The sequence below is a fragment of the Hemitrygon akajei genome, unplaced genomic scaffold, assembly GCF_048418815.1.
Source record: "Hemitrygon akajei unplaced genomic scaffold, sHemAka1.3 Scf000042, whole genome shotgun sequence".
Lineage (NCBI taxonomy): Eukaryota > Metazoa > Chordata > Chondrichthyes > Myliobatiformes > Dasyatidae > Hemitrygon > Hemitrygon akajei.
Window position 1 is genome coordinate 2,428,565 of NW_027331928.1, and position 25,008 is coordinate 2,453,572.

General features: G+C 48.2%; 1 protein-coding gene across 1 annotated transcript in view; it reads right to left on the reverse strand.

Moving 5' to 3' along the window:
• Window positions 1-22,576, reverse strand: part of LOC140720436 (uncharacterized) — a 33,541-nt gene extending 10,965 nt beyond the window's left edge. The window contains exons 1-5 of the mRNA XM_073035287.1: window positions 22,510-22,576; window positions 17,968-18,057; window positions 13,154-13,333; window positions 10,978-11,049; window positions 8,470-8,589 (exon numbers count right to left, since the gene is read on the reverse strand). Of these exons, the coding sequence (XP_072891388.1) occupies window positions 8,470-8,589; window positions 10,978-11,049; window positions 13,154-13,333; window positions 17,968-18,057; window positions 22,510-22,576 (529 nt within the window). The remainder of the gene's footprint in view (window positions 1-8,469; window positions 8,590-10,977; window positions 11,050-13,153; window positions 13,334-17,967; window positions 18,058-22,509) is intronic.
• Window positions 22,577-25,008: the final 2,432 nt, after the last annotated feature.

The window sequence follows — 25,008 nt, forward strand, 5'->3', positions numbered from 1 at the left end:
ATATTTCGTAAAAGCGCAGGTACTTCCTCTTCTTTAATTATCATAGTTTCTATAATTACCCGAATTGTTCCCTTTACATTACACAACCAATATCTTTCTCCTTAGTGAATACCGAAGAAAAGAAATTGTTCTCTTTTGGCTCCTCACATAGCTGTCCACTCTGATTCTCTAGGGACCATTTTTATCCCTCACTATACTTTTGCTATTAATGTAACTGAAGAACCCTTTGGATTTAGTTTCACCTTACTTGCCAAAGCAACTTTGTATCTTCTTTTACCTTTTCTAATTTGTTTTTAAAATTCTATTTACATTCTTTATATTCCTAGAGCACCTTATTGCATCATGCTTCCTGTATTTATTGTTGCCTGTATTTATTGTAGATCTCCCTCTTTTTTCCAAACCACGTTTCCAATATCCCTTGAAAACCACGGTTCTCTCAAATGTTAACCTATCCTTTCCACTGAACAGGAACACAAAGATTCTGTACACTCAAAATTTCATCTTTAAATGACTTCTATTTCTCTATTATATCTTCCCATTACACAAATTGCCCCAATCCACTCCTTCTAAATCTTTTCGCATCTCCTCAAAGTTAACCTTTCTGCAATCAAAAATCTCAACCCTGGTTCCAGTCCTATCCCTCTACAAAATTGTATTGAAACTAATGGCATTGTGATCACTGGACCCGAAGTTCTCCCCAACACCTACCTCCGACACATGACCAAACTCATTTCCTAACAGCAGATCCAAAACTGCCCCTCCTCTGGTTGGTACCTCTATGTATTGCGGTAAGAAATCATCCTGCACACATTTTTCAAACTCCAAACCATCCAGCTGTTTTACAGAATGGGATTCCCATTCTATGTGTGGAAAATTAAAATCTCCCACAATCACAGCCCTTTCTTACCATAAATATCTGCTATCTCCTTAGAAATTTGCTCCTGCAGTTCTAGCTCCCCATTAGTTGTTGTATAATACGCCCCTACAAACGTTACTACACATTTCCCATCAACAACCCCAACCAAATAGTCTCCGTAGACGAGCCCTCTAATCTATCCTGCCAGAGCACCACTGTAATATTTTCTCTGACCACTTCCCCTTCTTGTCCCTATGATTCTATTACACCTGAAGCAACGAAATGCAGGAATATTTAGTTGCCAATCACAACCCTCCTGCAACCATGTTTGGCTAATAGCGACAACATCATATTTCTAGGTACAATCCATGCTCTAAACTCATCCACCTTACTTACAATGCTCCTAGCTTTAAAGTAAATGTATTTACAAAATACTCCACCTCTTACTCTCTGTTTATCACTAACTGTGCAAACAACTTTGCTATCTTCTTTTTCTTCCTTCTCGAATACATCTGTTCCCAAACTCTGGTTCCCCTCCCCACTGGCCTCTAGTTTGAATCCACTGGAGCCTGTCTAGCAAATCTGACTGCAAGAATATTTGTCCCCCTCCAGTTCAGATGTAACCGTCCCGCCAGAACAGGTCCCACCTACCCTGCAAAACTGCCCAATTATCTATGAATCTGAAGCTCTCCCTCCTACACCATGTCTTCAGCCACGTGTTGATCTGCACTATCTTACTATTTCTAAACCCACCAGCACATGGCACTGGTAACAATCCTGAGATTGCTATCCTGGAGGTCCTGTCCTTTAACTTGGCGCGTCACTCCTTAAACTCATCTTTCAGGACCTCCTCACTCTTCTTTCCCATGTCATTGGTCCCTACATGGACCGCGACATCCGGCTGCTCACCCTCCCGCTTGAGAATACTGAGAACTTGATACGAGATATGGCGGTCCCTGGCACCAGGGAGGAAACAGACCATCCGGTATTCTCGATCTCTTCCACAGAACCTCTTATCTGTCCCCCTAACTACCGACTCCCATATCACTACTGCTCTCCTCTTTTCCCTCCTTACCTTCTGAGCTGAGCGTCAAGCCTCGGTGCCAGAGTCGCATGCACTGCAACTTGTACCTGGTAGGTTGTCGCTACCAACATTATCCAAAACTGTGTACTTATTGTTGATGGGAACGGCCACAGGAGTGCTCTGCTCATTCTGTCTATTCCCTTTCCCTCTCCTGTCAGTCACCCAGCTACATCTCTCCTGACTCCTAGGGGTGACTATCTCCCTTTAACTCCTGTTTATTTCTGCCTCTGCCTCCCGAATGATCCGAAGTTCATCCAGCTCCAGCTCCAGTTCCCTTAGTTGGTTTTTCAGGAGTTGATTCCGAGTTCCTGCCAGATAGTTTCATATTTCCCCTTACTCCAATTAAACGCTTTCCTAACGTGTCTGTCCCGTCCCTCTACAATGTTAGTTTAAAGGAGATAGAATTCTGGGCACGGACCCCAAGATCCCTCTGATCCTCCGCACTGCCAAGAGAGTTTCAATTAACACTATATTCTGCCTGCATATTAGACCGAGATAAATGGACTACCTCACGCTTATCCCGCTTATATAAGACCAGGGAAGACACAAGCAATCTCCCAGATGTATGGATGGGCCAAGGACATAGGGTAACAGAGGAAATGAAACAGATTGACATTAGGAAGGAAACGGTGATGAGTAGACTGATGGGACTGAAGGCTGACAAATCCCCAGGTCCAGATGGTCTGCATCCTAGTGTACTGAAGGAGGTGGTTCTGGAATTTGCAGATGCATTGGTAACATTTTCCAATGTTCCTTAGATTTAGGATCAGTTTCTGAGGATTGGAGATTGGCTAATATTATCCCACTTTTTAAGAAAGGCGGGGAGGGAGAAAACAGAGAACCATCGTCCTCTCAGACTAACATCAGTAGTAGGGAAGATGCTAGAGTCCATTACTAAAGATGAAATAGTGGCATATCTAGATAGCAGTGATAGGATTGGGTCGAGCCAGCATGGATTTACCAAGGGCATATCATGCTTGACTAATCTATTGGAGTTTTTCGAGGATGTAACCAGGAAGTTAGACGAGGGAGATCCAGTGGATGTAGTGTACCTCGATTTTCAGAAGGCCTTTGAAAATCTATTGTCTATTATCACGTTTGAACTCCACCCGCCACTTCTCCACCAAGTTTTGCACCCTATCAATGTCCCGTTTCAACCTCTGACAGCTCTGCATATTGTTAACAAAACCCCCAACCTTTGTGTCATCAGCACATTTACTCACCCATCACACCACTTCCTGATCCAGGGCATTTATCAAAGTAACGAAGAGAAGCGTTCCGAAAACAGACGCCTGAGGCACACCACTGGTCACCGGCCTCCATGCAAGGCTTACTGAGTACGTCAGGACGCATGGGATCCAAGGAGACGTTGCGTTGTGGATCCAGAACTGGCTTTCCAACAGAAGGCAAAGAGTGGTTTTAGACGAGCTATATTCTGCAGGAAGGTTGGTCACCTGTGGTGTGCCTCAAAGATCTGTTCAGGGACCCCTTATCTTCGTGTGTTTTACAAATGAACTTGATGAGAAGCTTGAAGGGTGGGCTGGTAAACGACGATGAAACGAAGGATAGGGATGTTTTGGATAGTGTGGAGGGCTGTCAGAGGGTATAATGAGAGATCCATAGGATGCAATACTAGACGAAGATGTGGCAGATGGAGTTCAGCCCAGATAAGTGTCAGTTGGTTCATCTTGGTAGGTCAAAAAGGATGGCACAATATAGCATTAATGGTAAAACTCTTGGTCGTGTGGAGGATCAGAGGGATCTTGGAACCCAATTCCATAGGACGCTCAAAGCAGTTGCGAGTTGCGCATGTTGTCTCTGTCATTGAGTAGGCATTAGGTATATTAGCCTTCATCAACCATGCCATTGAATTCAATAACCGAGAGGCAATGTTACAGCTATATATGAACCTGATCAGGAACCACTTGGAGTATTGTGCACAGTTCAGAGACCTGGATAATATCACCTAGTTTTCTAAACCTTCCGTAAGCTTCTCTGTTCTTCATGACGAGATCCTGAAGAGCCTTTCTATGCCACGGTTCCTGTACCATACCACACTTTCCCTGTCTCATTGGAACGCAACTCGGCCATGCGAATATTCCCTCAACATTTGCCACATTTCTGCCGTACATTTGAAGAAGTAAGTCTACGAATTTCGAAAAGAAAGTCTCAGAATCAGAACGGGAGTGCTGATGGAGCCACTTTGATTGTTTTTCTTCTTATTTGGTTTAAGAGAGGCGGGATTGCGCAGGGCTGTGACGTCGGGCAGTGAAGCGAGGAATATTTAAAAGGAACGCAGCCTTATACAGCGGGCAGCGGAGTGAGCCGGGAGCAGAGTGAAACTTAAGGGCTTTGGCTCAACGGTCTTAGGCAGAAATGGGCGAGGCAAGGTAGGTTTAGTTTTCAATTTTGCGTGTTATTTGAGGAAAGGGGGAATTATGAGTGTGATGGCAGCTTGGTGTTCTAGGTGTCGAATGGGGGAGGTCCTGTAGTCTCCAAGCCTCCCGGACGTGCATATCTGCGCCAGGTGCGCCGAGCTGCAGCTCCTAAGGGGCCGTGTTAGGGAACTGGAGCTGCAGCTCGATGACCTTCGTCTGGCCAGGTGATCGCACAAGGCACTGGGAGGCAGACAAGTGGGTCACGGTTAGGAGAGGGAAGGAGAAGGGTCAGGTACTAGAGAGTACACGAGTGGCTGTACCTCTTGAAGATAAGTATTCCTGTTTTAAGTACTGTTGGGGGGGGGGCAGCCAACCTGGGGGAAGCAAATGTGGCCGTGCTTCCGGCAGAGAGTCCGGCCTAGCAGCTCAGAAATGTAGGGAAAGCAAGAGGAAGGCAGTAGTAAAAGGGGATTCGATCGTTCGGGGGTCAGTTGGGCGATTCTGTGGACGCAGTCAGGAGACCCGGATAATAGTTTGCCTCCCTGGTGCCAGGGTCCGGGATGTTTTTGATCGTGTCCAAGGTTTCCTGAAATGGGAGGGTGAGGAACCAGATGTCGTGGTACATGTAGGTACAAATGTCATTGAGAGAACAAGGGAAGAGTTCCTGAAAGGAAAACAAAGGGAGTTAAGAAGGGTGTTGAGTAGAAGGACCTCAAAGGTAGTAATCTCGGGATTACTGCCAGTGCCACGCGGAAGTGAGAGATGGAATGGAATGAGGTGGAGGATAAATGCGAGTCTGAAGGATTGGAGCAGGGGGCAGTGTTGGATCTCCCTTTAAGAAATAGCATAGGCCAGGTGACGGAGGTATGTGTTGGGGAGCACTTCGGGTCCAGTGATCACAATGCCATTAGATTCAATGTAATTATGGATAAGGATATTTCTGGGCCCAGGGTTAAGATTTTTGATTAGAGAAAGGCTAACTTTCAGGACATGAGAAATGATTTAGAGCGAGTGGATTGCAACAATTTGTTTTATGGGAAAGATGTAATAGAGAAATTGAGGTCATTTAAAGGTGAAATTTAGAGGGTACAGCATTTTAATGTTCCTGTTCGGATTAAAGGAACAGTAAACAGTTTGTGAAAGACGTGGTTTTCAAGGGATATTTGAATACTGTTTCGGAAAAAGAGAAAGATCTACAATAAACATCGGCAGCATGGAGCAAATGATGTGCTCCAAAAATATAAATAATGTAAAAATAATCCTAAGAAAATAATTAGGAAAGCTATAAGGTTTCATTGGCAAATACTGTGAGAAGGAACCAAAGGTTTTCTGCAGTTATATTAATAGCAAAAAGGATAGTGAGGGATAAAATTGGTCCCTTAGATAATTAGAGTGGACAGCTACGCGTGGAGCCAAGAGATATGGGGGTGGTTTTGAACAATTTATTTTCTTCGGTATTCACTAAGGAGAAGGATATTGAATTGTGTAAGCTGAAGGGAACAAGTAGGGCAGTTATGGAAACTATGATTACTAAAGAAGAGGAAGTACTGGCGCTTTAAAAAAATATAAAAGTGGATAAGTCTCCTGTTCCTGACAGGATTATCCCAAGGGTCATGAGGGAATTTAGTGTAGAAATAGCAGGGGAACTGTCAGAAATATTTCAAAATGTCATTAGAAACATGGATGGTGCCGGAGGATTGGCGTATTGCTCATGTGCTTCTATTGTATAAAAACGGTTCTAAGAGTAAATCTTGCAATTATAGGCTTGTAGGTTTGACGTCAGTTGTGGGTAAATTAATGAAAAGTATTTTAAGAGATTGTATATATAATTACCTGCATAGACAGTGTCTGATAAAGAATAGTCAACATAGATTTGTGTGTGGAAGAACATGTTTGAAAAATCTTATTGAATTTTTTGAAGAGGTTACTGGGAAAGTTGACGAGAGTAAAGCCGTGGATGTTGTCTATATGGAGTTCAGTAAGGCCTTTGACAAGGTTCCACACTGAAGGTTAGTTAAGAATGTTCAATCGTTAGGTATTAATATTGAAGTATTAAAATGGGTCTAACAGGGGTTGGATGGGTGATGTCAGAGAGTAGTGGTGGTTAACTATGTCAGGTTGGATGCCGGTGACTAATGGTGTGCCTCAGGGTTCACTACTTGGTCCAATGTTGTTTGTCATATACATTAATGATCTGGATGATGGGGTGGTAAATTGGATTAGTACGTATGCAGGTGATATTAAAGTGGGTTGCGTTGTGAATAATGGAATAGGTTTTCAAAGCTTGCAGAGAGATTTAGGCAAGTTAGAAGAATGGGCTGAAAGATGGCAAATGGAGTTTAATGCTGGTAAGTATGAGGTGCTACATTTTGGTTGGAATAGTCCGAATAGGACATACATGGTAAATGGAAGGGCATTGAGGAATGCAGCAGAACAGAGTGAATCTCCCTTCGCATCATCCCATCACATACTCCCGGAGTCAGACACAGACTGAACTTCACTCCACACCTTCCAGTCAGAACTACTGTTAATGGTGATAAGTGTGAGGTGATGCATTTTGTTAAGAATAATGAAAATAGAACATAGACGGTAAGTGGTGAAGAATTGTGGAATGCAGTAGAACAGAGTGATCTAGGAATAATTGTCCATAGTTCCCCGAAGTTGGAATCTCATGTGGATAGGGTGGTGAAGAAAGCTTTTGGTATGTCGGCCTTTATAAATCATACCATTGAGTATAGGAGTTTGGATGTAATGTTAAAATTGTTCAAGGAATTGTGAGGCCAAATTTGGGGTATTGTGTACAGTCCTCGTTTCCGAATTATAGGAAAGATGTCAACAAATTAGAGAGAGTACAGAGGAGATTTACTAGAATGTTACCTGGGTTTCAGCACCTAAGTTACAGAGAGAGTTTGAACAAGTTAGGTCTTTATTCCTCGGAGCGTAGAAGGTTGAGGGGGAACGATAGGGGTATTTAAATTGACAGTAGGAGAGATTCAAACAAGAGGCATGAGTTGAGAGTTCAGGGGCGAAAGTATAGGGGTAACACAAGCGGGAACTTCATTACTCAGAGAGTGGTAGTTGTGTGGAACGGGCTTCCAGTAGAAGTGGTAGACGCAAGTTCGATATTGCCATTTAAAGTAAAATTGAATTGGTATATGGGCAGGAAAGGAATGGAGGCTTATGGGCTGAGTACGGGTCAGTGGGACAAGGTGAGAGTAAGCGTTCGGCACAGACTAGAAGGGCCGCGATGGCCTGTTTCCATGCTGTAGCTGTTACATGGTTATATATAGCTATATGATTTAGGGTTGAATTTCGATTCTCAGACAGAAAGCCCGTCACTAGCGGTGTTCGCCAGGGGCTGGGTGATGGGATCAGTCGTCATTGTCAAATATATCGTCCATTCTTAGCAGATGATACAAGACACGGTTGGTACGACATTAACGTTTGTGGCGTGTTAAACAGTGGAGTCAGTTATCTCTTACTGTTGGATCTCGATTAGCAAGGGAAGAGGACCAAGCAGTAGAAGTATGGCCTATCATATTTCAGGAAGGGAAACCAGGGTATAACTTTCAAAGTTTTCCGCAGGAACCCTGGGGTGTGCTGTAGAACAGAGGGACCGGGCGCCCCGGTGAAGTCAGAGATAGGCGACAGCGTAAAGAAGGCACCTGACGCGCTCGCCTTCATCAGTCAGGATACCGAGTACAGGGTTAATGGGGTCACGTTGCAGTTGCACAAGTCGTCGCTGAGGCCGCACTTGGAGTACGGTGTTCAGTTCTGGTCGCCCTGCTGTAGGAAAGATGCCACTGAGCTGGGAAGAGAGCAGAGGGAGACTTTTGAGGATGTTTCCAGGACTCGCGGAACTCCGGTATGGAGATCAGTCAGGCTTTGGAACGGAGGGCTGACCTTACAGAGGTGTATAAGACTAAGTGGGCACTGACAACGTGAATGCGCACTGTCATTTTTTTTTTTCTGGGCCTGGAGAAGCGAGGACCAAAGCGCACATGTCAGAGATTAGCAGAAAGCGATTTAATCTGCGACACGTGACAACGCGCTGCCACAGGAAGCGGTCAATGCAGATGTATTATAACTGATGCACTTGTGGGTGTAGCACTTGATACCTTCAGAGTGACGTCAATAATGTGAACTCTGACCTGCTTGTGCAGTCACTGACAGTTCGGCGGGACCCGAGGCGCTGGGAGGATCTTCATAATCATCGATGCGAATTTCGTCGTTCCGAAGGTTCAGCACTGAGTAGGTGGATGTTAGACCGTCTGGAAAAGAAAGAGAATGTGAGAGAGTGAAATAGAAGGAGGAGAGACCGGTAGAGAATGGGGTTTGAGGTCGAAGAGAGGGCAGAGAGAGGGGTAGAAAGCGAAGGGAGAGAGAGGGATAAGTGAGGGAGAGAGAAAGGGCCGAGAGTCAGGGAGAGTTGAGGAAGAGAAAAAGTGAGGAGAGGCAGGGAGAGTTGAGGGAGAGAGAAAGGGCCGAGAAGCATGGAGAGTTGAGGGAGAGAGGTTTGAGAGGGAAGACCACACAGGAAATACAGCGTGATTGGGACGGATGGCAGGGTGCAACAGGGTGATAGATGAGGCATATACGCGGGAATATCGGAAAGAATGGAGGGGAGAGAGAACAGGGTGAGAAAGTGTAGAGAGACTGATGGAGGGAGAATAGGGTGTGAGGTGATGTGTGAAGTGGGTGCAGTGTTGGATCTCCTGTTAGGGAATGATTGGTCAGGTGACGGAGCACTGATTTGGAACAGACAACATGGATTTGTGCGTGGAAGGTCATGTTTGACAACCCTTCCTGAATTTTTTGAAGAGTTTGCTCCGAAAGTTGACGAGGGTAAAGCAGTTGGGTTGTCTATATGGACAATAGTAAGGCCTTTGACAAGGTTCTGCATGGAGGTTTAGTTCGGGAGTTTTAATCTTTAGGTGTTAATATTGAAGTAGTAAACTGGATTCAACAGTGGCTGGATGGGTGATGTCAGAGAGTAGTGGTGGTGAACTATGTCAGGTTGGAGGCCGGTGACTACTGGTGTGCCTCAGGGTACACTACCTGGTCCAATGTTGTTTGTCATATACATTAATGTTCTGGATGATGGGGTGGTAAATTGGATTAGTAAGTATGCAGATGATACTAAAGTGGGTTGCGTTGTGGATAATGAAGTAGGTTTTCAAAGCTTGCAGAGAGATTTAGGCAAGTTAGTAGAATGGGCTGAAAGATGGCAGATGGAGTTTAATGCTGTTAAGTATGAGGTGTTACATTTTGGTAGGAAATAGGAAGGGTTTTAACTCCTAAGTTACAGAGAAAGTTTGAACAAATTAGGCCTTTCTTCCTGGAGCGTAGAAGGTGGAGGGGGTCTTGATAAAGGAATTCAAAATTATGAGGGGGATAGATAGAGTTGACGTTGATATGCTTTTTACATTGAGAGTAGAGGAGATTCAAACAAGAGGACATGAAATAAGAGATAGGAGGCAAAAGTTGAGGGGTAACACGGGGGGGGGGCGAGAAATCTCTTTACTCAGAGAGTGTTAGCTGTGTGGAATGATCTTGCAGTAGATGTTGCAGAGGCTGGTTCCATATTGTCATTTAAAGTAACATTAGATACGTATATGGACAGGAAACGAATGGAGGGTTGTGGGCTGAGTGCAGGTCGGTGGGGCTAGTTGCGATTTAGCGTTCGGCACGGTCTAGAAGGGCCTAGATGGCCTGTTAACGTGCTGTAATTGTTATATGCTTATCTGGTTACATGGAGAGGGATGAATGAGACAGCGACAGAGTCGGGGAGAGAAGGGGTGAGTGATGGGAGGGTAAAAGTGGGAGAGAGCGCGATCTTTGGGGGAGAGGAAGTGGGGGTGAACCGGGAGATAGACTGAGATAGGAGGGAGCGGAAGTGGAGGGACGCAATGAGCGGAGTGAGGGAAAGAGTGCACAAGGATAGCGAGAGCAGTAGAGAGGGCGAGTGTGATAGACAGAGAGCAGAGAGTGTGGGAAAGGGGTGAGTGGGGAAAGAGAAGTAGATAGAGGGGAAATGGCAACAGAGAGAGCAGGTGGCGTAGAAGGGGAGAGATGTGGAAAAGACAGAGAGTAGGTTTGGGAAAGGGGAGAGATCGTGAGAGGGAGGGTTATAAAAGGAAATCGTGGGCCAGGGAGGAAGAAAAGTGGATGAGAGAGGATTAGCGTTTGAGATATGTTGGGGGGTGGGGGAGGCAAGCAGGAGAGAGAGAGGCGAGAGAGTGATGAGAGAGTGGGTTAGAAAAGGGAGTGTTGTACACATTTTACAAAGTTCCCGTTCCTCACCGCCTCTTGCCACTCACCTCACTACTTGCCTTTCCTCCAAGGTGTTTCCTGCTCAGCGTCCATGCCATAGCACTCCCTGCTCTCGCACCACCCCCTCCCCACTACACAGCTCTCCCTCCCCAGCGCCCACAGTTTAACCGTCTGCACCGTTCTCCCACCACACAAAACATCTCATGGCATACTCTGCACCGACCCCACCCAGAGAAACTCCTCATCCCTTTCCTCAGGCCTCCCTCAAAACCGGTCCGCCTGTTGCTCTGCCCGACCCTTCCCAGAGCGCTCCCTCCTCACCGACTCTCCCATAGAGCTCACATCTCATCCAGTCTCGCAAGCATTGCCTCAGACTTGAAACTGACCTCCACCTGTCCGGACACGGGGAACAGAGAGGGTCTTGAAATGAATTTCCACGTACGATACATCAGGTTCATCTGGGGGTATAACAGTAAGAGTCAGAACCAGGGTGAGGCTCCCTCCACACCGTACCATCACACACTCCCGGGGTCAGACATAGAGTGAAGCTCCCTCCACACCGTCTCATCACACACTCCCGGGGTCAGACACAAAGTTATGCTTCCTCCGCACGTTCCCATCACACACTCCCGGGGTCAGTCACAAAGTTATGCTTCCTCCGCACGTTCCCATCACACACGCCCGTGCACAGAAACAGAGTGACGATCCCGCCGCTCCATTCCATTACACATCCCGCAGTGAGAAACAGTGTGAAGCTCCATCCAAACCGTCCCAGGAGGATGTGAATTTTTGAGAATGTGACTAAACACTTTGATGAAGGAAGAGCAGTAGATGGAGTTTAACGGATTTCAGCAAGGTATTTGGTAAGGTAACCCATGCAAGACCTATTGTGAAAGTAAGGAGGCATGGTGTCCAACGTGACCGTGTTTTGTGTATCCAGAACTGGCTTTCCCAAAGAAGGAAGGAGTGGTTATAGAAGGGTCATCTTCTGCATTTGGGTCGGTCACCAGTGGAGTGCCTCAAGGATCTGCTTTGGGACCCATACTCTTTATGATGTTTAAAACTTACCTGGATGAAGAAGTGGAGGGGAGGGTTTGTAAGTTTGATGCTGACTAAAAGCTTGGAGATGTTGTGGATGGTGTGGAGGGCTGTCGTAGATAACCGCGGGACATTGATAGGATGCAACACTGGGCAGAAGACTGCCAGATGTAGTTCAGCCCAGGTACTTGTGAGCTGGTTCACTTTGGTAGGTCAAATATGATGGCGGAATTTAACATTAATTGTAAGACTCTTGGGGCTGTGGAGGATCAGATGGATATTGGTGTCTGGATCCATAGGACGCTCAAAGGAGCAGCGAAAGTTGTCTCCGTGGTTTAAAAGCCGTATGGTGTATTGGCCTTCATCAATCGTGGAATTGAATTTCCGAGCCGAGGGGAAATGTTGCAGCTTTATAGGACACAGGTCAACCTCATTTGGAGTACTGTGTTCATTTCTGCTCGACGTACGACAGGAAGGATGTGGAATCCATAGAAATGGTGCAGAGGACACTTACAAGGATGTTGCCTGGATTGGGGAGCATGCCTTATGAGAATAGGTTGATTGAACTAGGCCTCTTCTACTTGGAGTGTAGGAGGATGAGAGGTGACCCGATAGAGGTCTACAATGTAATGAGAAGAGATGATCGTGTGCACAGTCAGAGGTTTTTTTTTTGTTTTGTTTCCCCCCAGGGCTGAAATGGTTGCCACAAGAGGACACGGGTTTAAGGCGATGGGGAGTGGTTACAGAGTAGATATCTGGGCTAAGTGGTATTACGCAGAGTAGTGAGTGGGTGGAATGGACTGACGGTAACGGTGGTGGAGGCGGATAAGGTAGGGTCTTTTAAACGGTTTTTAGATAGGTACATTGAGCTGAGTGAAATAGTCGGTGAGCCTAGTAATTACTACTGTAAGGACGTATTTGGCACAACGTTGTGGGCCGAAGGACCGGCATTGAGGTGAAGGTTTTCGATGTTTCTATGTTTCTATCTTTCAATGAGACACTCCCGGGGTCAGACAGAGAGTGAATCAATGTCAATACCGTCCCATCACACACTCCCAGGGTCAGACACAGAGTGAAGGTCCATCTACACCGTCCCATCACACACTCCCGGGGTCAGACACAGAGTGAATCTCCCTCCACACTGTCCCATCACACACGATCCCGGGGTCAGACACAGAGTGAATCTCCCTCCACACTGTCCAATCACACACTCCCGGGGTCAGACTCAGAGTGAAGGTCCATCTACACCGTCCCATCACACACTCCCGGGGTCAGACACAGAGTGAAGGTCCATCTACACCGTCCCATCACACAGTCCTAAGGTCAGACACAGAGTGAATCTCCCTCCACACCGACCCGTCACACATTGCCGGTGTGAGTCACAGAGTGAAGCTCCCTCCACTCCGTCGCAGTACACTTTCCCGCGGTCAGACACAGAGTGAAGCTCCATCAACACCGTCCCATTACCAATTTCCGAGTTAGAAAGAAATTCAAACTCCCTCCATCCGTCTCTGCCCTACTCACCTCCCGATGGAGACGATGAGTCCTGTTTTTCGAGTGTCACATTCATGTAAGCCGCGCTGTCGTCCTTCCTGTCGAGGATCCTCTGCGTTTCTGAGCTCAGCGAGGGGAAGAAACTGTTGTCAGAGGAAGAGCGTTCTGACAAGGGGTTCAGAGCGACAGAAACAAACACCGGATGAGCAGCTAACAAACAGAGGAGCCGAGAGCAGGGGGCGGAAGTGCCGGACAGGATGGAGATTGCGGTTGCGAGAAGGGGTGGTCTGGAGAGATGAGAGCGGCGGGGGGAAGTGCAAGTGGGGAGATACAGAGGGAGGGGAGAGTGAGGGGGAGGTCAGGGTTTGGCGTAAAGAGAGGCGTGGGATACTGGGGTCAGAAAGTGGGAGCAGAATTAAAGAAGGGGAGGGCGAAAAGTGGGTTGAGAATGGGGAGAGTGGGGTAGAAATTGAGAGGGTAGATCCTTGGAGAGAAATTAGGGGAGAGAGTGAGAAAAGAGAGAGCGAGCTAATGGAGGAAAGCAAGAGAAAGAGAGAGAGATAGAAACGTAGAGGGAGGGCTAAGGAAGAGAGGGAGGAGAGAGGGGACGTCTGAGGGAAATGGAATATGGAAGATGGAAGGACATAGGAAGAGAAGATGGGAGAGATAAAGTAATGGAAGAGGGAGAAGAGTGAGTGATGACGAGTGTACAGCGATGGGAAGACGGACGGATATATTGTCACTCATGCAGAGCCTTTATTGTCCGAGAGATTTGCAAACAACCACCTCCCCCATTCCCTTTCCTAACCTCCACTTGATTCAGACCATCTGTGCACTTGAAACCACGGCAATAGGATAGACCCGCAACACCCACCGAAGTAACCGAGCCCCCACCGACCGAGGAGATTTCAGAGCAACAAGTTGACCTTTTCTACTGCAGCACTTTTCAAAGAAACCTGGCATTTAGATATTGAATATCATTGGAAACCAACACACGCTGAGCGGTGTTTGAGGTTTGACTCTCTTCACCTATTGGACCATAAGCTGGGAGTTCTTAGTATTTCAGAGAAGTATTGAAAGCGTGCGGCTACACTGACTGGGCCGTCATACAGACAGCAAAAAATAAAAATGGCAGTGACATCAGCCAAGAAGACTGAGTTAAGGAGTTATCTCAAAACCCTCAGAGAGAGAAACTGACAGACAGGTGGAGACCTCACAAGCTCTCTCCACACCGTCTCATCCCAGACTCCCGGGGTCAGACACATGTTGAAGCACCCTCCACACTGTTGGTGTTATTTCTGCTCTCTTCCACCGGATATCGAACTCATGGTTCTCAGCTTCTCTGCGTCTCTGTGTGTACAGGCCGGTCGTGTGGTTTCACACCATTTCCTCCCAGTGACTGCAAACTCACCACCCATCCACAGCAGGCATTCTCCTCCTACTACCAAATCTGTTCTATCTCTGGTCTCACACCCATTTATTATCTCTGAGACAGACACACTGTTGGAGACTACAGGAACGTTGAAGTGCTGCTCATTGGTGAGAGGGAGAGAGTGAGTGAAGACGGAGATTCGCTCTCTTTCTGAATCCGTTACTGTGTATTCGGACTATGATGCGGCAGATTCACTCTGTGTCTGACACTGGGAATGTGTGATGGGACAGTGCGGAAGGAGATTAACTCTGTGTATGACCCCGGAGTATGTGATGGAACAGTGCTGACGGAGATTCACTCTGAGTGCGACCCTGTGACTGTGCGTTGGGATGTTTTGGAGAAGATTCACTCTGTGTCTGACCCCAGGAGTGTGTGATGGGACGGTGTGGAGAAGATGCACTCTGTGTCTGACCCCGGGAGTGTGTGATGGGACGGTGTGGAGGGGGCCTCACTCTGTCTCCGATCCCGGCAGTGTGTAATGGGACGGTATGGAAAGATCTACACTTTGAGTCTATCCCCAGGAGTATTTGATGGACCGATACGGAAACAACTTTATTCTGTCTCTAAAGCAGTTTGTATGTGCTCCGATTGTATCTTCGGAACTTGACTCTTGTCTGATCCCTGGATTGTGTTTTGGGAGAGTGTGTGTGGAAATTCTCTGTAGGTCTGATATCAGGATTATTTGATTAGACGGTGCAGAATGGATCTTCACTTTACAACTGACGCCAGGAATGTGTGATGGGCCGGTGTGAACGGATCTGCATTCTGTGTCGGTCTACCGGCGGATGTAATGGACTTTGTGCAGAGAGAGAGAGTCACGGATCCTTTGTCCGATTTTCCAGAGAAGGCAACATTATCCTAACTCTGATTTAAATTCACGAGGAGGAGCTGTGTGTCAGATGCACAGAAAAAGATATATCAACACCAGAGTCAAGCTCCCTCCATACTGTCCCATCGCACACTCCCTGGGTCAGAAACAGAGAGAATCTCGCACCACACTCTCGCATCCCATATCCCCTGGGTCGGACACAGAGTGAATTTCCCTCCACACCGTCCCATCACACACTCCCGGGGACAGACACAGAGTGAATCTCCCTCAACACCGTCCCATCACACACTCCCGGGGTCAGACACAGAGTGAATCTCCCTCCACACCGACCCATCACACACTACCGGGGTCAGACACAGAGTGAATCTCCCTCCACACCGACCCATCACACACTCCCGGGGTAAGACACAGAGTGCATCGCCCTCCACACCGTCCCATCACACACTCCCGGGGTCAGACACAGAGTGAATCTCACTCCTCACCGATCCATCTCCACCCATGGGGTCAGACACAGAGTGAATCTCCCTCCGCACCGACCCATCACACACTCGCGGGGTCAGACACAGAGTGAATCTCCCTCCACACCGACCCATCACATACTCCCGGGGCCAGAAACAGTGTGATGTTCCCTCGACACCGTCCCATCACACTCTCCTGGCGTCAGACACAGAGTGAATCTCCCTCACACCGTCCCATCACACACTCCCGTCGTCAGACACACAGTGAAGCTCCCTCCACACCGTCCCCTCACACACTCCCGGCGTCAGACACAGAGTGATGCTCCCTCGACACCGTCCCATCACACACTCCCCGGATCAGACAGAAAGTTATGCTTCCTCCGCACGGTCCCATCACACACGCCCCTGAACAGAAACAGAGTGACGATCCCTCCACTCCGTTCCATTACACAGTCCCGCGGTGAGACACAGAGTGAACCTCCATGCACACCGTCCCAGGAGGATGTGACTTTTTGAGGATGCGACTAAACACTTTGATGAAGGAAGAGCTGTAGATGGATTTTAACGGATTTAAGCAAGGTATTTGATAAGGTAACCCATGCAAGACTTATTGTGAAAGTAAGGAGGCATGGTGTCCAACGTGACCGTGTTTTGTGGATCCAGAACTGGCTTGCCCAAAGAAGGAAGGAGTGGTTATCGAAGGGTCATCTTCTGCATTTGGGTCGGTCACCAGTGGAGTGCCTCAAGGATCTGCTTTGGGACCCATACTCTTTATGATGTTTATAACTTACCTGGATGAAGAAGTGGAGGGCCGGGTTTGTAATTTTGCTGCTGACAAAGAGCTTGGAGATGTTGTGGATGGTATGGAGGGCTGTCGTGGATAACCGCGGGACATTGATAGGATGCAACACTGGGCAGAAGACTGGCAGATGTAGTTCAGCCCAGCTACGTGTGTGCTGGTTCATTTTGGTAGGTCAAATATGATGGCAGAATGTAATATCAATGTTAAGACTCTTGGCGCTGTTGAGAATCAGAGTAATATTGGGGTCTGAATCCATAGGATGCTCAAAGGAGCTGCGAAAGTTGTCTCTTTGGTTAAAAAGTCGTATGGTGCATTGGCCTTCATCAATCGTGGAATTGCATTAAGGAACCGAGGGGAAATGTTGCAGCTATATAGGACACAGGTCAGACCCCATTTGGAGTACTGTGTTCATTTCAGGTGGACGTACGACAGGAAGGATATGGAATCCATAGAAATGGTGCAGAGGACACTTACAAGGATGTTGCCTGGATTGGGGAGCATTCCTTATGTGAATAGGTTGATTGAACTAGGCCTCTTCTACTTGGGAGTGTAGGAGGATGAGAGGTGACCCGATAGAGGTCTACAAGGTAATGAAAAGATAAGATCTTGTGCACAGTCAGAGGTTTTGTTTCTTGTTTCCCCCCAGGGCTGAAATGGTTGCCACAAGAGGACACAGGTTTAAGGCGATGGGGAGTGGTTACACAGTAGATATCTGGGGTATGTGTTTTTAAGCAGAGAGTGGTGAGTGGGTGGAATGGACTGACGGTAACGGTGGTGGAGGCGGATAAAGTAGTGTCTTTTAAACGGTTTTTAGTTAGGTACATGGAGCTGAGTGAAATAGTAGGTGGGCCTAGTAATTACTAATATAAGGACGTACTTCGCACAACGTTGTGGACCGAAGGACGGATATTGAGGTGAAGGTTTTCGCTGTTTCTATGTTTCTATCTTTCAATGAGACACTCTCGGAGTCAGACACAGAGCGAATCAATCTCCACACCGTCCCATCACACACTCCCGGGGTCAGACAGAGAGTGAATCTTCCTCCACACCGTCACATCACACACTGCCGGTGTGAGACACAGAGTGAAGCTCCCTCCACTCCGTCGCAGTACACTGTCCCGCGGTCAGACACAGACTGAAGCTCCATCTACACCGCCCCATCACACACTCCTAAGGTCAGACACAGTGTATCTCCCTCCAAACCGTACCATCACACAATAGCGTGGTCAGACACTGAGTGAAGCTCCCTCAACACCGTCCCTTAACCAATTTCCGAGTTAGAAAGAAATTCAAACTCCCTCCATCCGTCTCTGCCCCACTCACCTCCCGTTGGAGACGATGAGTCCTGTTTTTCGAGTGGCGCATTCATGTAAGCCGCGCTGTCGTCCATCCCGTCGAGGATCCTCTGCGTCTCTGAGCTCAGCGAGGGGAAGAAACTGTTGTCAGAGGAAGAGCGTTTTGACAAGGGGCTCAGAGCGACACAAACAAACACCGGATGAGCAGCTGACCAACAGAGGAGCCGAGAGCAGGGGGCGGAAGTGCCGGGCAGGATTGAGATTGCGTGTGTGAGAAGGGGTGGTCTGGAGAGATGAGAGCGGCGGGGGGAAGTGCGAGTGGGGAGACACAGAGGGAGGGGAGAGTGAGGGGGAGGTCAGGGTTTGGCGTAAAGAGAGGCGTGGGATTCTGGGTCATAAAGTGGGACCAGAATGAAAGAAGGGGAGGGCGAGAAGTGGGTTGAGAATGCGGAAAGAGGGGTAGAAATAGAGAGGGTAGATTCTTGTAGAGAAATTAGGGGAGAGAGTGAGAAAAGAGAGAGCGAGCTAATGGAGGAAAGCAGGAGAAAGAGAGAGAGATAGAAACGGAGAGGGAGGGCTAAGGGAGAGACGGAGGGGAACGCAGGGTGGGGACGTCTGAGGGAAATGGAATATGGAAGTTGGAAGGACATAGGAAGAGAAGATTGGAGAGAGAAAGTAATGGAAGAGGGGGAAGAGTGAGGGATGACGAGTGTACAGGGATGGGAAGACGGACGGATATATTGTCACTCATGCAGAGCCTTTATTGTCCGAGAGATTTGCAACCAACCCCCCTCCCCCATTCCCTATCCCAAACTCCAGTTGATTCAGACCATCTGTGCACTTGAACCCACGGCCATAGGATAGACCCGCAACACCCACCGAAGTAACCGAGCCCCCTCCCATCGAGGAAATGACAGAGCAACAAGTTGACTTTTAATACTGCAGCACTTTTCAAAGATACCTGATATTTAGATATTGAAGATCACAGGAAATACGCTGAGCGGTGTTTGAGGTTTGACTCTCTTCACCTATTGGACCATAAGCTGGGAGTTGTCAGTAATTCAGAGAAGAATTGAAAGCGTGCGGTTACACTGACTGGGCGGTCATACAGACAGCAAAAAATAAAAATGGCAGTGACATCAGCCCAGCAGACTGAGTTAAGGAGTTATCTCAAAACCCTCAGAGAGAGAAACTGACAGACAGATGGAGACCTCACAAGCTCTCTCCACACCGACCCATCACACACTCCCGGGGTTACACACATGTTGATGCACCCTCCACACTGTTGGAGTTATTTCTGCTCTCTTCAACCGGATATCGATCTCTTGGTTCTCAGTTTCTCTACGTCTCTGTGTGTACAGGCCGGTCGTGTGGTTTCACACCATTTCCTCCCAGTGACTGCAAACTCACCACCCATCCACAGCACGCATTCTCCTCCTACTCCCAACTCTGTTCTATCTCTGGTCTCACACTATTTATTATCTCTGAGACAGACACACTGTTGGAGACTACAGGAACGTTGAAGTGCTGCTGATTGGTGAGAGGGAGAGAGTGAAGACGGAGATTCGCTCTCTATCTGAATCCGTTACTGTGTATTCGGACTGTGATGCGGCAGATTCACTCTGTGTCTGACACTGGGAATGTGTGATGGGACAGTGCGGAAGGAGATTCACTTTGTGTCTGACCCCGGAGTGTGTGATGGGACGGTGTGGAGGGGGCTTCACTCTGTCTCTGATCCCGGCAGTGTGTGATGGGACGGTATGGAAAGATCTCCACTTTGAGTCTATCCCCAGGATTATTTGATGGACCGATACGGAAACAACTTTATTCTGTCTCTAAAGCAGTTTGTATGTGCTCCGATTGTATCTTGGGATCTTGACTCTTGTCTGAACCCTGGATTGTGTTTTGGGAGAGTGAGTTCGGAAATTCTCTGTATGTCTGATATCAGGATTATTTGATTAGACGGTGCAGAATGGATCTTCACTTTACAACTGACGCCAGGAATGTGTGATGGGCCGGTGTGAACAGATCTACATTCTGTGTCGGTCTACCGGCGGATGTAATGGACTTTGAGCAGAGAGAGAGAGTCACGGATCCTATGTCCGATTTTCCAGAGAAGGCAACATTATCCTAACTCTGATTTAAATTCACGAGGAGGAGCTGTGTGTCAGATGCACAGAAAAAGATATATCAACACCAGAGTCAAGCTCGCTCCATACTGTCCCATCGCACACTCCCTGGGTCAGAAACAGAGAGAATCTCGCTCCACACTCTCGTATACCATACACCCTGGGTCGGACACAGAGTGAATTTCCCTCCACACCATCCCATCACACACTCCCGGGGTCAGACACAGAGTGAATCTCCCTCCATACCGTCCCATCACACACTCCCGGGGTCAGACACAGAGTGAATCTCCCTCCACACCGTCCCATCACACACTCCCGGGGTCAGACACAGAGTGAATCTCCCTACATACCGTCCCATCACTCACTCCCGGTGTCAGACGCAGAGTGAATCTCCCTCCACACCGTCCCATCACACACTCCCTGGGTCAGACACAGATTGAATCTCCCTCCACACCGTCCCATCACACACTCCCTGGGCCAGAAACAGGGTGATGTTCCCTGCACACCGCCCCATCACACTCTCCTGGCGTCAGACACAGAGTGAATCTCCCTCCACACCGTCCCATCACACACTCCCGTCGTCAGACACAAAGTGAAGCTCCCTCACACCGTCCCATCACACACTCCCGTCGTCAGACACAGAGTGAAGCTCCCACCACACCGTCCCCTCACACTCTCCCGGCGTCAGACACAGAGTGAAGCTCCCTCGACACCGTCCCATCACATACTCGCCGGATCAGACAGAAAGTTATGCTTCCTCCGCACGGTCCCATCACAGACGCCCCTGAACAGAAACAGAGTGACGATCCCTCCACTCTGTTCCATTACACAGTCCCGCGTTGAGACACAGAGTGAAACTCCATGCACACATTCCCAGGAGGATGCGACACTTTGATGAAGGAAGAGCAGTAGATGGATTTTAACGGATTTAAGCAAGGTATTTGATAAGGTAGCCCATGCAAGACTTATTGTGAAAGTAAGGAGGCATGGTGTCCAACGTGACCGTGTTTTGTGGATCCAGAACTGGCTTGCCCAAAGAAGGAAGGAGTGGTTATCGAAGGGTCATCTTCTGCATTTGGGTCGGTCACCAGTGGAGTGCCTCAAGGATCTGCTTTGGGACCCATACTCTTTATGATGTTTATAACTTACCTGGATGAAGAAGTGGAGGGCCGGGTTTGTAATTTTGCTGCTGACAAAAAGCTTGGAGATGTTGTGGATGGTATGCAGAGCTGTCGTAGGTAACCACGGGACATTGATAGGATGCAACACTGGGCAGAAGACTGGCAGATGTAGTTCAGCCCAGGTACGTGTGAGCTGGTTAATTTTGGTAGGTCAAATATGATGGCAGAATGTAATATTAATGTTAAGACTCTTGGCGCTGTGGAGAATCAGAGTAATATTGGGGTCTGAATCCATAGGATGCTCAAAGGAGCTGCGAAAGTTGTCTCTTTGGTTAAAAAGGCGTATGGTGTATTGGCCTTCATCAGTCGTGGAATTGCATTAAGGAACCGAGGGGAAATGTTGCAGCTATACAGGAACCCGGTCAGACCCCATTTGGAGTATTGTGTTCATTTCAGGTGGACGTACGACAGGAAGGATGTGGAATCGATAGAAATGGTGCAGAGGACACTTACAAGGATGTTGCCTGGATTGGGGAGCATGCCTTATGAGAATAGGTTGATTGAACTAGGCCTCTTCTACTTGGGAGTGTAGGAAGATGAGAGGTGACCCGATAGAGGTCTACAAGGTAATGAGAAGATAAGATCGTGTGCGCAGTCAGAGGTTTTGTTTCTTGTTCCCCCCCCCCCCCACCCAGGGCTGAAATCGTTGCCACAAGAGGACACAGGTTTAAGGCGATGGGGAATGGTTACACAGTAGATATCTGGGGTAAGTGTTTTTAAGCAGAGAGTGGTGAGTGGGTGGAATGGACTGACGGTAACGGTGGTGGAGGCGGATAAAGTAGTGACTTTTAAACGGTTTTTAGATAGGTACATGGAGCTGAGTGAAATAGTAGGTGGGCCTAGTAATTACTAATATAAGGACGTACTTCGCACAACGTTGTGGACCGAAGGACCGATATTGAGGTGAAGGTTTTCGATGTTTCTATGTTTCTATCTTTCAATGAGACACTCTCGGAGTCAGACACAGAGTGAATCAATCTCCACACCGTCCCATCACACACTCCCGGTGTCAGACAGAGAGTGAATCTCCCTCCACACCGTCACATCACACACTGCCGGTGTGAGACACAGACTGAAGCTCCATCTACACCGCCCCATCACACACTCCTAAGGTCAGACACAGTGTATCTCCCTCCAAACCGTACCATCACACAATAGCGTGGTCAGACACTGAGTGAAGCTCCCTCAACGCCGTCCCATTAACAATTTCCGAGTTAGAAAGAAATTCAAACTCCCTCCATCCGTCTCTGCCCGACTCACCTCCCGTTGGAGACGATGAGTCCTGTTTTTCGAGTGGCACATTCATGTAAGCCGCGCTGTCGTCCATCCCGTCGAGGATCCTCTGCGTCTCTGAGCTCAGCGAGGGGAAGAAACTGTTGTCAGAGGAAGAGCGTTTTGACAAGGGGCTCAGAGCGACACAAACAAACACCGGATGAGCAGCTGACCAACAGAGGAGCCGAGAGCAGGGGGCTGGAAGTGCCGGGCAGGATTGAGATTGCGGGTGCGAGAAGGGGTGGTCTGGAGAGATGAGAGCGGCGGGGGGAAGTGCGAGTGGGGAGACACAGAGGGAGGGGAGAGTGAGGGGGAGGTCAGGGTTTGGCGTAAAGAGAGGCGTGGGATTCTGGGTCATAAAGTGGGACCAGAATGAAAGAAGGGGAGGGCGAGAAGTGGGTTTAGAATGCGGAGAGAGGGGTAGAAATAGAGAGGGTTTATTCTTGTAGAGAAATTAGGGGAGAGAGTGAGAAAAGAGAGAGCGAGCTAATGGAGGAAAGCAGGAGAAAGAGAGAGAGATAGAAACGGAGAGGGAGGGCTAAGGGAGAGAGAGAGGGGAACGCAGGGTGGGGACGTCTGAGGGAAATGGAATATGGAAGTTGGAAGGACATAGGAAGAGAAGATTGGAGAGAGAAAGTAATGGAAGAGGGGGAAGAGTGAGGGATGACGAGTGTACAGGGATGGGAAGACGGACGGATATATTGTCACTCATGCAGAGCCTTTATTGTCCGAGAGATTTGCAACCAACCCCCCTCCCCCATTCCCTATCCCAAACTCCAGTTGATTCAGACCATCTGTGCACTTGAACCCACGGCCATAGGATAGACCCGCAACACCCACCGAAGTAACCGAGCCCCCTCCCATCGAGGAAATGTCAGAGCAACAAGTTGACTTTTTATACTGCAGCACTTTTCAAAGATACCTGACATTTAGATATTGAAGATCACAGGAAATACGCTGAGCGGTGTTTGAGGTTTGACTCTCTTCACCTATTGGACCATAAGCTGGGGGTTCTTAGTATTTCAGAGAAGTATTGAAAGCGGGCGGTTACAATGACTGGGCTGTCATACAGACAGCAAAAAATAAAAATGGCAGTGACATCAGCCCAGCAGACTGAGTTAAGGAGTTATCTCAAAACCCTCAGAGAGAGAAACTGACAGACAGATGGAGACCTCACAAGCTCTCTCCACACCGACCCATCAGACACTCCCGGGGTTAGACACATGTTGAAGCACCCTCCACACTGTTGGTGTTATTTCTGCTCTCTTCAACCGGATATCGATCTCTTGGTTCTCAGCTTCTCTGCGTCTCTGTGTGTACAGGCCGGTCGTGTGGTTTCACACCATTTCCTCCCAGTGACTGCAAACTCACCACCCATCCACAGCACGCATTCTCCTCCTACTCCCAACTCTGTTCTATCTCTGGTCTCACACCCATTTATTATCTCTGAGACAGACACACTGTTGGAGACTACAGGAACGTTGAAGTGCTGCTGATTGGTGAGAGGGAGAGAGGGAGTGAAGACGGAGATTCGCTCTCTTTCTGAATCCGTTACTGTGTATTCGGACTGTGATGCGGCAGATTCACTCTGTGTCTGACACTGGGAATGTGTGACGGGACAGTGCGGAAGGAGATTCACTTTGTGTCTGACCCCGGAGTGTGTGATGGAACAGTGCTGACGGAGATTCACTCTGAGTGCGACCCTGTGACTGTGTGTTGGGACGGTGTGGAGAAGATTCACTCTGTGTCTGACCCCGGGAGTGTGTGATGGGTCGGTGTGGAGGGGGCTTCACTCTGTCTCTGATCCCGGCAGTGTGTGATGGGACGGTATGGAAAGATCTCCACTTTGAGTCTATCCCCAGGATTATTTGATGGACCGATACGGAAACAACGTTATTCTGTCTCTAAAGCAGTTTGTATGTGTTCCGATTGTATCTTCGGATCTTGACTCTTGTCTGATCCCTTGATTGTATTTTGGGAGAGTGTGTGCGGAAATTCTCTGTATGTCTGATCTCAGGATTATTTGATTAGACGCTGCAGAATGGATCTTCACTTTACAACTGACGCCAGGAATGTGTGATGGGCCGGTGTGAACGGATCTGCATTCTGTGTCGGTCTACCGGCGGATGTAATGGACTTTGTGCAGAGAGAGAGAGTCACGGATCCTTTGTCCGATGTTCCAGAGAAAGCAACATTATCCTAACTCTGATTTAAATTCACGAGGAGGAGCTGTGTATCAGATGCACAGAAAAAGATATATCAACACCAGAGTCAAGCTCCCTCCATACTGTCCCATCGCACACTCCCTGGGTCAGAAACAGAGAGAATCTCGCACCACACTCTCGCATCCCATACCCCCTGGGTCGGACACAGTGTGAATTTCCCTCCACACCGTCCCATCACACACTCCCGGGGACAGACACAGAGTGAATCTCCCTCCACACCGTCCCATCACACACTCCCGGGGTCAGACACAGAGTGAATCTC